At 41.8% G+C, this 12,200-nt stretch overlaps 1 protein-coding gene across 8 annotated transcripts in view; it reads left to right on the top strand.

Annotated features, from left to right (window-relative positions):
- The first annotated feature begins 2,573 nt into the window (after positions 1–2,573).
- Positions 2,574–12,200, top strand: part of Cdc27 (cell division cycle 27) — a 56,540-nt gene continuing 46,913 nt past the window's right edge. For 5 of the 8 annotated variants that reach the window (XM_048445918.3, XM_048445922.3, XM_048445923.3 and 2 more), the window contains exon 1: positions 2,575–2,744. In XM_048445918.3, coding sequence (XP_048301875.1) covers positions 2,718–2,744 — 27 coding nt within the window. In that variant the 5' untranslated portion in view covers positions 2,575–2,717. Of the gene's footprint in view, positions 2,745–12,200 lie in introns of all 8 variants that reach the window. The other 3 variants (XM_048445919.3, XM_048445921.3, XM_048445925.3) reach the window with 2 other exon arrangements.

Here is a 12,200-nt window from a genome sequence, read left to right on the forward strand (position 1 = left end):
GTAGACCAGGCTGGCTTGGTCTACAAACAGATGACTATCACTTGTCTCTGTCTCCCAAGTGCTGGGAATAAAGGCATGTGACATGACGCCCGGCCACCTTCTATTAAGTTGCTTCATCGGTTATTTGATCAGAGCTGCAAGAAAGGTGACTGATACATAGTCCCGCAGGATTCTAATTTATCAGAATAAATCTATAGGGCTGCCGAGCTTCTAGGGTCAAAGTTTAAGGTATTACCTCTTCCTTGGTTTCCATTCCCACTGACAGACTCTCATCTTATACCTGATATGGCAGACCATTTCCAAGGATGGCCTGAGCTGAGGGTGTACCTCAGTGGTAGTGCTGGCCTTATATTTGCAACGCTGTGAATCTGAACCAGGGTCCGGGGAAGAAGTCAAAGATGACCCAACAGCCCCTCCCATAGTGCGTACCTTTTGCCACTCCCTCCCCAAGAGATGGAACTTGTTTTCCTCCTAGCGAATCCAGGCTGATCCTGTGTCTTAAAGAGACCAACAAGAAACAATAGGTTTGACTTATATAGATTTAGGCTTGAAGGGGCCTGACAGCTTCTATTTTCATGGTCTTGCTTGACAGTCACAAAATCAAACTAGAATAGCCCACCGACTGGTGTGCAATCACTGCATGAAGAGAAAGGATTTGTGGGGGAGAATTGAGAGGCCCAGATATAGCAAGACCAAGGCCTTAGACCCACTGGTAAAATTGTCCTCCAGCTCTAGTTATGTTAATAATGACAACATTCTATATCCGTAACTCTCTTACCACATAGGACTTTGGAATGTGACTAGAATATCTCAAGAATTTCATTTGAGTTAAACTGAACTTTAAATAGCTAGAGACTGTTCTATAGGTCAGCACAGATGTCTATTCCCACTCTAATTCATCCAATACAATCCCACTAAAATAACAGGGCATGGCTGGGCGGTGATGGTACACGCTTTTAATTCCAGCACTTGGGAGGCAGAGACAGGCAGATCTTTGTGAGTTCGAGGCCAGCCTGGTCTACAGAGCAAGTTCCAAGTTCCAGGACAAGCTCCAAAGGTACAGAGAAACCCTGTCTAGAAAAACATAAACAAACAAAAGAACAGGGCATGGGGCAGCTGAAAATTGCCTTAGTACCTGTCTTCATGGGACTCCAAGTATGTAGGCAATGTCTAGACATGGTTGGTGGTGAAGGATAAAGATCTATTAGAAGAAAAGGAGGAAAAAGAAAAAGACGATGGCACCATTAGATGACTTCCCTCCAGCATCACCCAAAGGACAAGAGAACACATGGTAATAACTTCATCATCTGTATACAATGTGAAAATGAAGGGTTGGGGGATTGAGATTGATGTTTCAGAGCTAGGCCTGGTGCCAGCAGTGGTCTGAGAGGCTAAGGCAGGATTTAAAAGTTTAAAGCATGGTTTCTCCAATACTTCAAAAGGAAAAGAAAAAGGAAAAAAAAAAGGTAACAAGAAGGCTGGGGATATAGCCCAGTGGTTGATCACTTGCTCAGTATGCACTGCAGGGAGAGGTTCGAGCCCCAGTTATCAAGGGGAGAAAGGAGAGTTCCAGTTTCACATCCAACTTAAAGGATTCCAAAGTTAACTTTCAAAAGATTTTCTTGTCTGATGAAAAGTGAGATTTTAATAGTTCCTTATTTTATTCTGAGGATGTGGCAAAAGGGTAGCCGATAAACCCGTTAAATCCTCTGTTTGTGTCTGTATCTACATCTGTCATTTTAATCCCTTCTTATTTCCCTCTTCTCTGAGGTTGAAGTTTTACATCATTCATAACAGATAGCACACAATGTAGCTCTTAGTTACACAGATTTTTTTTTTTTTCCCATTAGGAGCCAGGGTGTCATGTAGCCCAGGCTTGCCTCAAACTCGCTATCTAGTTTGTTAATTATCCTGTACTCTAGATCCTTCTGCATCCACCTCCCAAGGTAGGCGTGTAATGTCAAAACATGTCGGGTTTAGGTGGTACTGGCGATCCACCCCTACAGCTTCGTGAATGCTAGGCAAGTGCGCAGCCTAGTCGTTTTTCTTTGCAGCAGACCGTAATCTCTGTACAGGAGTCCTCTGTGTTTGGAGAATAGCAATGTTCCAAATATTCCTCGATTTTCCTCAGAGGCCTGCGTAGAAATTTCCAGGAGTGGATAATGATCAAAACTCAAAAGACTTTATTAAATTCAACCCCAAACTAGTATTTTACTCTTCGCTTGCTTAATCTACCGTGCACAAGGCAGAACGACAGAGGCGCGAAGCCTGACCTTAGCTCCGTCCGCGTAACGCGGGTCTCCCGGATCCCTCCCTCCAGGCCCATCCTACTGGGCGCTCTTTGGGCGTGGCCCAGTTAGCGTGGCCGGCTGGGCGTGGCGTGTGTGGGCGAAGGCGTGTCTGAGAAGAGGAACTTCCGATTGGATCCAACCCAACAATTTCCGGTAGCACTCGACAATTTCCGGCCACGGGCTCCGCCCTCGCCGTCACACCTCGGGTATTTCCGACCTCTATCGGGTTTTTCCGTTTCTTCCTCGTTTAGCCCTCTCCACTTCGGCTATTTCCGTGTCACGCTCGGAGAAACTCGGTAGCCACTCGGCCTCCCCCATCCCCCGGTAACGGTCGCTGGTGAGTTTAAATGAGCCGGGGCTGGCCGGGCCGGAGCCGCTACGGGGGGGGGCCTGAGGCACTGCAGAAAGTGGGCCTGAGCCTCAAGGATGACGGTGCTGCAGGAACCTGTCCAGGTAATGCTATCGCCTGCTCCGAGGCCTGGCGCCATGCCTGGGTCGCAGGCAGCGAACAGCCACTTCGCGGCCTGCTGCGGCCTAGGCCCGGCTTCTCCCGCCTCCCTTTCGGCGAGCCCTACCTGTCTTTCGTCAGTGCCGAGGCCTGGCCCGCGGCCTCAGCCGAGGTTTGCCCCGGTCCCGCACTACTTCTCGCCTCTTGTGCGAGCGCGGTTCGGCGGGAATCACTCGTTTTCCGTCGGCCCTGGCGTCCGGCCATTCCCCTCCTGGTAGTCGGGGGCCCTGCCAGCGGTGGGAGATGAGGGGCCGAGATGGCGCCCCGGGTGCTCGGCTCCCCGGGGGCCGACACAGGAGCGCTTTTGAACCGAGCTGGTGGGATTTCACACTGGTGTGGGCAAGTTTCCTGGTGTTTTCTTTTACGTGAGCTGGTCGAGGGAAGAAGGTAAAATTATCCGTATTTTTGATACTAGTTTTTGTTCCGGTGGCAGACTTTCCTGTCCACGTTACGGTTCTCGCTCAGTGGATTTCCCACCGGACAATGACGGTCCGAGAAGGGAACTCCCAGGCCCGGTGCTGCGGTGCAAACACCCAAGCAGGGGAGTGGGCGACAGGACAGGACTGGGTTTTTCCATGACCTAGCATTGGGTATCCAGAGGCATTTTATCGTGCATATTTAGAAGGTGTTTAAGAAATTAGAGATAATTGCTTTCCCGTCCATTTAACTCTTCGTCCATTCCTTAACCACACCAAGGTATGCTTTGACGCACACGCTGCTGTTGTCAAAGTGTGTGATGCCGTGCCAAGTCATTTCCCCCACCGCCACATCTGAAACCTTTTGTCCCTTGGTGATGGACCAGGTTTGGAAGATTTGTCCTTCCTCCATATGATCTTTGACATGGCCAGAGTTGACCTCCATTAAATTATTGCTATTAAGCCATAAACTTTATTTTGAAGTTATAAAGCAAACCGATTTTAGAAATTGCTGCGAATTGCCTGAGGTAAGACTGTGACAACAAATAGCAAATATTTTAATGCGTCAGAAAGGCGTTTCCTTAACTTCCTATCATAGCAGTTGTTTTCCATGGTTAGTCTCATCACCTGCAGTTTACATGGTGACAGCTATTAGTATTTGAGTTAATGTAATTCTGGGTTATATCTTCGCAACTGTACCTGTCGTCGTGCGTTGTATCAGTTCTTCCAAAGCTGCCTTTCTTTCCAAATTTCTCTTCCTAGTGTTGAGTCTCTTGTAAGACCCTTTTGAGGCCTAACATGCAATTAATTCAAATAGTTTCTTTATTTTATGCTGTAGTTTTTCCAATTCTTTTTCTTTTCTGTACCGAAAAGCCTTCTAAAGTGATATGATTGTTGCGGTAATAGTGTGTAAATCACTAATTTTAATTTATATTAAAGCGTATGAGAGTAGACTATACTGTTTATGGGAGACAGAATCCAGCAGGTTTCCGGTTCGTCTTTAAAGCCCTGCTAGCAATAGTACACTTTAATTTCCTCCACAACTTTGTTCATTAGATTGTAGGATAATGGTAAGAAGTTTTAGGGTGTGAGGGGGTGAGAATTTGGGTTTCATTTATAGATATAGAGGCAGGAGGTCAGGAGTTCAAGGTTATCCTCAGCTACTGAGTAAGTTCAAGGCCAAGATGGGCTGCCTGAGTGAGACGCAGTCTAAAAAAAACCAAACAAAACCCCAAGCTAACAACAAAAGAGCAGTTAAAGGGGTACTCAGACAGTGGGAAAAATGAGCTAACTTCAAGCAGGAATACTGTTGAAGATGAGAAAGACCTGGTATCAAAGAATGAAGGGAAGCGATATTAAGATAAGTGTTTTAAAAATTACACATTCCATATATTGGAATTAAAAATAGTGTTGAAAGCATTTTCTTCTTTTGCTCCTGGTGATCTAGGCACAGGAAAAAGTTGACACAAATAGTGCTCAACTGTTTGTTCCTACTTTTTCCCCCCTTTAAAGATTTTACATGGACTACCCAACGGAATGTGCCAAATAGACTTAAATATAAGCTCCTCCCCAAGTTAATGCTCATAGAAAAAGTATTACTTTGTATTTGAGTCCTTACCCAAAAAAAAAAAAATCTTAACTATTTCAAAGCAAAATTTTCTTTTGTGACAGGTCCCACTGTGTAGCCTGACTGGTATTAAAGGCATTCACCACAGTATTTATTTGGATGCTTGTTAAAAGTTCACTTGATAAAAATTGGTGGTGTTTTTTTGTTGGTAGGATGTTTTGTTTAACATTTGCTTCTTGTGTGTGCATCTTGGTGCATCTTGTCAGTCTTGGTGGCAAGCATCTTTACCCTCAGCCATTTCACTACTCTGTTGTGGCTTTAAGAGGGAGGCATTTTATATAGATGTATCAATTGATAAAGCTATATCAATTGTTTCTGTAAGTGAATCTTCACAGAAGTATCGGGTGAAATTGTCAACAAGCCTTTTGAAAATGATTGTAATATGCAATAGAGTTACTGGATATAAAAACCCTGCGTGTTAGTCTGCTTCTGAAACTCCAACTAGAAGCAGGAAGATGCAGAGTTCAAGGTCAGCCTGAGCTACATAAGGCCATCTTAAAAAACAAAACAAAACAAAATAATTTGGGTACTATTTATATACATATTCTTTTGGAGTTTTATTAAATAGTGAAGAAGTACTTTTGGCTTGGGGTAAGATGTCCCCAAGTGTCATCTAAGATTGATTGAAAGAGTACCCTACTCTGACTGCTCTGTGAGAGGTACCACCGTGATCAGGATAAGCCAGCAGTCTTAGAGTCAGAGGGATCTAATGTAGCAGTAGAACGGGAAAGTAGGTAAAGGTAGAGGTAGAAACACATTCAGGAAATAATGTGGGAAGTAGAACCATGGAAACATGGGGTTGGGGCTTCCTGGAGTTGGTATCAAAAATGACTGCATGAATTTTATTTTGGTGGTACTATTTTAACAATGAAAAATCCAACTGGATGTTGTGGCTCATGCCTTTGATCTCAGCACTTGTGAAACTTGTGAGATGGAGGCAGGTAAATTTCTGTTAGTTCAAGGCCAGCTTGGTCTACATAGTCAGGGCTGCATCTTGAGACTCTTTCTCAAAACACAATTCAAAACTTCCCAAAGCTAAAACTAATCCCTTAGGGAAAAAAATGTTTTCTGCCTCTTAGGATTGGGGGAAGATTCAAAAGGACATTTAAGAATTCTGATTAGAAGAAAAGAAGTTGGAGATAACTTGTGAAACTACCAACTATAAAGACATAATTCCTAATCTTAGGGTTCTAGCCCTGAGAACATGAAGAATGATTAACAGGAAAAATGGATGTTAAGTATGCATTTGATTATATAGATACTAATACAGGAATTCAGGAAAGAGAGATCTTTGTAGGTCAGAAAAAAAAGCAAATACTTGCTTTTGAGCAAGTAGAATTTGAAACCTAAGAAATTGGAGAGGAGGAATATTCTTGGCATGAAATGGCATGAGCAAAAGCCCAAAGATGAGAGTATTATTTAGGGAGAAACAGTAAAATACTGTATATTTAACTAGAATAGAAGCTGAAAACAGAAGGGTTTGAGTAGCCAGAATCAGATTACAGGAGACTTTGCATTTAAGATGAAAGATTTAGATTTAGTGTGTTAATAGTGAATCTTGGACTGACTTTGTACCCTCTTTGTAGCCCAAGCTGGCCTATAACTTACTATGCTCTTCTCTTTGCCTCTGGAGTGCAGGGATTATGAACTTGTACCATTACCCCTGACTTCAAGACAGTTTTAATAGAGCTGTGTAATGAAAACAGTGTGTTGGGACCAGGAGGAAAAGACATAGGATACATAGACTGGAATTATGGCCCGCTACTTGGTAATGTGAACCAGGGTTTTTAATTTTGACAGGATTGACATTTTGGAGAAAGTGGAGTGGGTTATGTGTGTATCAAGGAGTGTTTTACTGCATTTCTATTTGTTTACCAGATGCCTCCTCCGTTTTGAGGCCAAAAGTGCCCCCCACCAGACATGGCTAAATGTGGGGTCAGAAAACCACCTAGATACAGAACCATCTTACAGAGCTGGGTATGATGGCAACATGCTTGTCATCCCAGCACTTGGGAGGTAGAGGGAAAAGCCTCAGCTGTGTCGTAAATTTGAGACGAGCCTGGGCAAAATGAGACTCTGTCTCAAACGCAGAAACATAAAAAATAACCTATCAGATAGGTAAAAACTAGAGTTACAGAAATTAGATTCTAATGTATAAAATAAATTCTACAATTTGTGACTTTTTTTTTTTTAGAGTTTTTCCCTTTCTTCCTCCCTCCCATCGCCTCTCCCTTCTTTTCTCACACCTTACTTTTTATGAAGCTTTTCTTTTTTGTTGTTTTTCTGGCCTTAAAACAACTTTTTTTTTCTTTTGTCAAATATAAGACCAAACAATTCATAGCAGTCACATTTAAATCTGAGTACAGTTTACATTTAAGATACTTGAGCTGGGTGTGGTGGTGCATGTTTGGAATCTCAGGACTTGGAAAATGGATGCAGGACCATGAATTTAAAGCTAGCCTAAGTTATATAGTGAAAACTTGTCTTAAACTACACAAATAAAATTTTATTTCAGCGAGTTGTGACAATATAAATCTGTAATCCTAGCACTTGAGACACAAAGGCAAGCAAATAAGGAGTTCAAAGGCATTCTCTGTTACATAACAACTTTGAGGCAAGTTTGTGCAATGGGGCTCCTTTTTTCTTTTGTTCTTTAACAAAAGCCTCACTTTTGGGTCTCTTCCTTAGCTAACTAACCCACTTTTATTCTTGGGAATGCTTTTTCTTCTCTTTTTTTGGTTTTTCAAGACAAGATTTCTCTGTAACTTTGGAGCCTGTCCTGGAACTCGCTCTATAGACCAGGCTAGCCTCGAATTCACAGAGACCAGCCTACCTCTGCCTCCTGAGTGCTGCTATTTAAGGTGTGTGCCACCACCACCCAGCTGTTCTTCCTTTTCTTATGATTTCTGTGTCTATATATGCACATGCTCCCTATATGCTTGCAGGTGCCCTTAGAGGTCAGAAGAGAGCATTGGATCACATGGTACTTAAGCCAATAGGTAGTTGTGAGAGGCTTTATGTGGGTCTTGTAAACTAAACTCAGCTCCTTAGGATTTTCACTACTGAGTCATCTCTCCAGCTTCCCTGTTCTTTCCTTAGTAAGTTATCTATTTCTTTTCTTAAAGATGTATTTATTTACAGTATTCTGTCTGCATGTGTGCCTGCAAGCCAGAAGAGGGCACCAGATTTCATTACAGGTGGTTGTGAGCAACCATGTGGTTGCTGGGAATTGAACTCAGGACTTCTGGAAGAACAATCAGTGCTCTTAACCTCTGAGCCATCTCTCCAGCCCAAGTTGTCTATTTCTATTCCATACTTAACATAGAAGACACAGCCTTTCTCCATCTCCTTGTGGTAGCTGTGAGAATCTTCACCTAACCTGTACTTATTTTTTTTTCTTAAACTCTACTTAGTACAAGTTATCCTCAAGCTTCAAAAACAAGACCCCTCCCCCCCAAAAAAAACCCAGTTTGATATTATCAGAATAGATGGTCAGACTAGGAGAGGCCTCAGTCAGCAGAGGAATTGCTGCACAAGCACGAGGACCTGAGATTGGATTGCTAGCAAACATGCAGAAAGTCGACTATGGCTTAGCTATCTAACTCAGCCTCAACAAGTTCCAGGCTTATCAGAGGAACCCTATCTCAAGAGGAGAAGGCAAAACAGGATGGAGATGGACACCACATGTCTTCCTCTAGCCTCTGCACACGTGTGCACATGTGTATTCAGTGTACAGCTAAAAAAGTTATTTGTTTTTAAAGGTGAAGAACAAATGAGGAAGACACCTGACATCAACCTCTGGCAATGCTCAAGCACATGAATGCATGTACAATCAGTGTACACAAAGAATACACAGCAAGTAAAAATTTATAGCTTTATGCTGTTGTTTCATCTTTTATCTGAATACACCCAGGACTAGATCATTAATTTCCTCAGTGGAATGTCTCTTACACATTTTGTTGGAAAGTAAGGAAAGAATGCTGCTCTGTTTGGCTTCCTAATTTTGTTTAGCAACTTCTCACCCATATGGCTTTTAATCTGAAGAAATGGTGCCCTGGGTGCTGTTTTAGGAGAAGTCTACACTATCTGTTGGACAGGGTGCTGAGTTTAGCTCTGGGTTCATCGTCAGCTCTTAATTTGTAATGCTAGAGAACAGTCCATTCCACATCCCCTTCCCTCAGTGAGTGACTTATCACCAGGCATTGATACCTGAGCACAGATTTGGGGTGGCCCATCTCTTTGTTGATGCTAAGAAAAGATTGATGTTCTGGGTAAATCTTTTCTTTTTATTTCTTTATTTTGGGACAAGATCTTATTATTTTTTTTTAAAGATTTATTTATTTATTATGTATACAACATTCTGTCTGTGTGTATGTCTGCAGGCCAGAAGAGGGCACCAGACCTCATTACAGGTGGTTGTGAGCCACCATGTGGTTGCCAGGAATTGAACTCAGGACCTTTGGAAGAGCAGGCAATGCTCTTAACCACTGAGCCATCTCTCCAGCCCCAAGATCTTATTATTTGCCCGAGGCTTTCCTGGTTCTATTGAGCCCCTGTGATTAAGGCTCAGAAGTGACTTGGTCTGATTAATGTTAGAGGAATCATCTTTATCTACCTGAGTTTGGCTATGAGATTGTAGTAAACATTCAAGATATAATTGCTAAGTTATGTTAGAATTAATTTCTTCTGTCCTGTTTTCTGAGTGACTCTTTGGTAGATTGTTACAGAATACAAACTACTGAAGTTCTCAAAGGAGAATATCTGAAGTGTATCACATATTTTAATCTTAGTATCAGATATATTTTATATTATGCACTGTTTACCCCCAAACCCAAAAACTCCATGACAGAATTAGAAATTAGAAAAAAAATTGCTTTTTGTTCTCTCATAACTAGTATCCATTGCCCACTTTCAGTCCTTCTTCATCTCCTTACACTTTGCCTATTGTTCTTTTCTTCATATAATGCTCAACCTACATGAACATTTGTTTATGTGCATGCATGTATTGTTGACTAGAAAAGATGTTTTTCTGAAATTATGTAAACTCAGTATTATATATTCTAGAATAATGTTAGGTAAATAAATAGTGATAGTTTAGAATAATACTTAGGTCCATCCATTTTCCTGCAATTTAAAAAAAAAATTTTTAGAGTGGAGTAGTATTCCATGTTTTATGTATACCAAATTTTCATTATCTGTTCATTCGTTGATGGACAACCAGGTTGGTTCTAGTAATTTTTTTATATTGAATAAAGTAACAATAAACTGGGCTGCAAATATCCCTGTGGAAGTAAGAGTATAGGAGTGAGATAGCTGAGTCTACAATGACTGTTAATTTGCGGCTCCACCAACAGTGGATAAAGGTTCCTTTCTCACCACATCTCTCTGACATTTGTTGTCAAGGTTTATCAGTGATGGATAGCCATTCTGACTTTTTGAAAACTGCCTCTTCGGTTTATTTGTCCATTTGTTAATGGGTAGTTTATGGTATTTCATTTCTATAATTTTTTGTAAATTCTAGATGTTAGCCCCTCATCTGACGTGTGGCTGGTAAAAATTTTCTCTTATTCTGTGGGCTGTTAACTCTACTGATTGTATGCTTTGCTGTATAGAAACTTGAATTTTCATGTAGGTTTGTAATACTTGAGAGTTAGTTCCTTTGCTGTTGATATTATATTTTAAAAGCTCTTGCCTACCCCAGTATATTGAAGGGTATTCTCTCCGTTTTCTTCTCAAAGTTCCTGGGATGGGTTGCTTGCTTGGTTGGTTTTTCCAGGACAGGGTTTCTTTCTGTAGCTCTGACTGTTCTGGAACTCACTCTGTAGACAGGCTGTGCTGAAACTCAACAGAGATCTGTCTGCCTCTGCCTCCGGGGTGCTAGGATTAAAGGCGTGTGTCAACCACTGCTTGGCAAATTGTGATGCCTGAAACAGGGACATGAATCAGGTTTTAAATTAAGGTCAATTTAAAAATGATTTTTAAATTGATTTTTATACAGTTGAAAGCTATAAATGTAGTTTCCTCCACCTGCAGGAAGAAGTCAGTTGTGTCGTCACCATTTGTTTACTAGCCTACGTTTTCTACAAAGGATGCTTTTGCCTCCTTCCTCAAAAGTAAACTTTGCTACTTTATTTCCAAACGTAAGTTGGATAGCAATGATTCTGTAGATAGAAAGAATAAATGAGTTTGGGAGTGTCACTATATATGACAGATTGACTTCAAACTCACTGGGTCCACCTGTGTCTGCTTGCTGGGCGATGGGATTAAAGTATGTGCCTTGATCCTGGGTTGTTTGGTTCTTGCTTGGTTTTGGTTTTTCGAGACAGGGTTTCTCTGTATAGCCCTGGCTGTCCTGGAACTTGTTCTGTAGACCAGGCTGGCCTCAAATTTACCGAGATCCTCCTGTCTCTGCCTTCTGAGTGCTGGAATTAAAGGTGTGCCTCATGACCACCTGGCTAGTCTGTAGCATATTAAACACCTGCCCTGAAGTTCATGCTTACCAACCCATATTTTTGATTTTTAAGATTCAGCTTCCAGCCAGGCAGTGATGGTACACACCTTCAATCCTAGCACTCAGGAGGCAGAGGCAGGCGGATCTCTGAGTTCAAGGCCAGCCTGGTCTACAGAGTGAGTTCCAGGACAGGCTCCAAAGCTACACAAAGAAAATCTGTCTCGAAAAACAAACAAAAAAATTAAGTTTCCAAACTGTATGATTTAAGAAAAACAAAATCATCCAGGCAGTGGTGGCGCACGCCAACCCAGCACTCGGAGGCAGAGACAAGCGGATCTCGAGGCCATCCTGATCTACAGAGCAAGTTCCAATACAGGTTCCAAAGCTACAGAGAAACCCTGTTTCGATTAAAAAGAAAAAAGAAAAACAAAATCACCCGATGAGTGATCAAACTTTTTGAAGAAGTGTATTCATAATTTCTTATTGCTAGTAGAAATTTGAATATCGCAGATATTGCAGTTAATAAACAAAATAAAGAACTTTAAGTTGGCTAGGTATCTTTTATTTGTGTGTGTATATTTGAGTGTGCATGAGCATGCATATGGGGAGTCAGAGGACAGCTTTCTGAAGTTGGTTCTCTCCTTCCATCATGGGATCTGGAGACCAGCTTAGGTCATCAGCCTTAGTGCTTTTATCTGCTTAACATTATATTGTTACATGCAAAGTCAGAATCATGTGGCCATCAAGATAGGTACATTGTCCGTTATGTTTAATGGATGAATGTTGTTTCCAAAAGCAGTAAGCAGAATAAGTGTGCTGAATGATGTGAAGGTACATGCGATACTCTAGACCAGAGAGCCCCTGACTGTCTTCCAGGTATGTATGGACAAACCACTATTGTAGGCTG

Source organism: Myodes glareolus, chromosome 9 (genome assembly GCF_982192425.1).
Source record: "Myodes glareolus chromosome 9, mMyoGla1.1, whole genome shotgun sequence".
NCBI lineage: Eukaryota > Metazoa > Chordata > Mammalia > Rodentia > Cricetidae > Myodes > Myodes glareolus.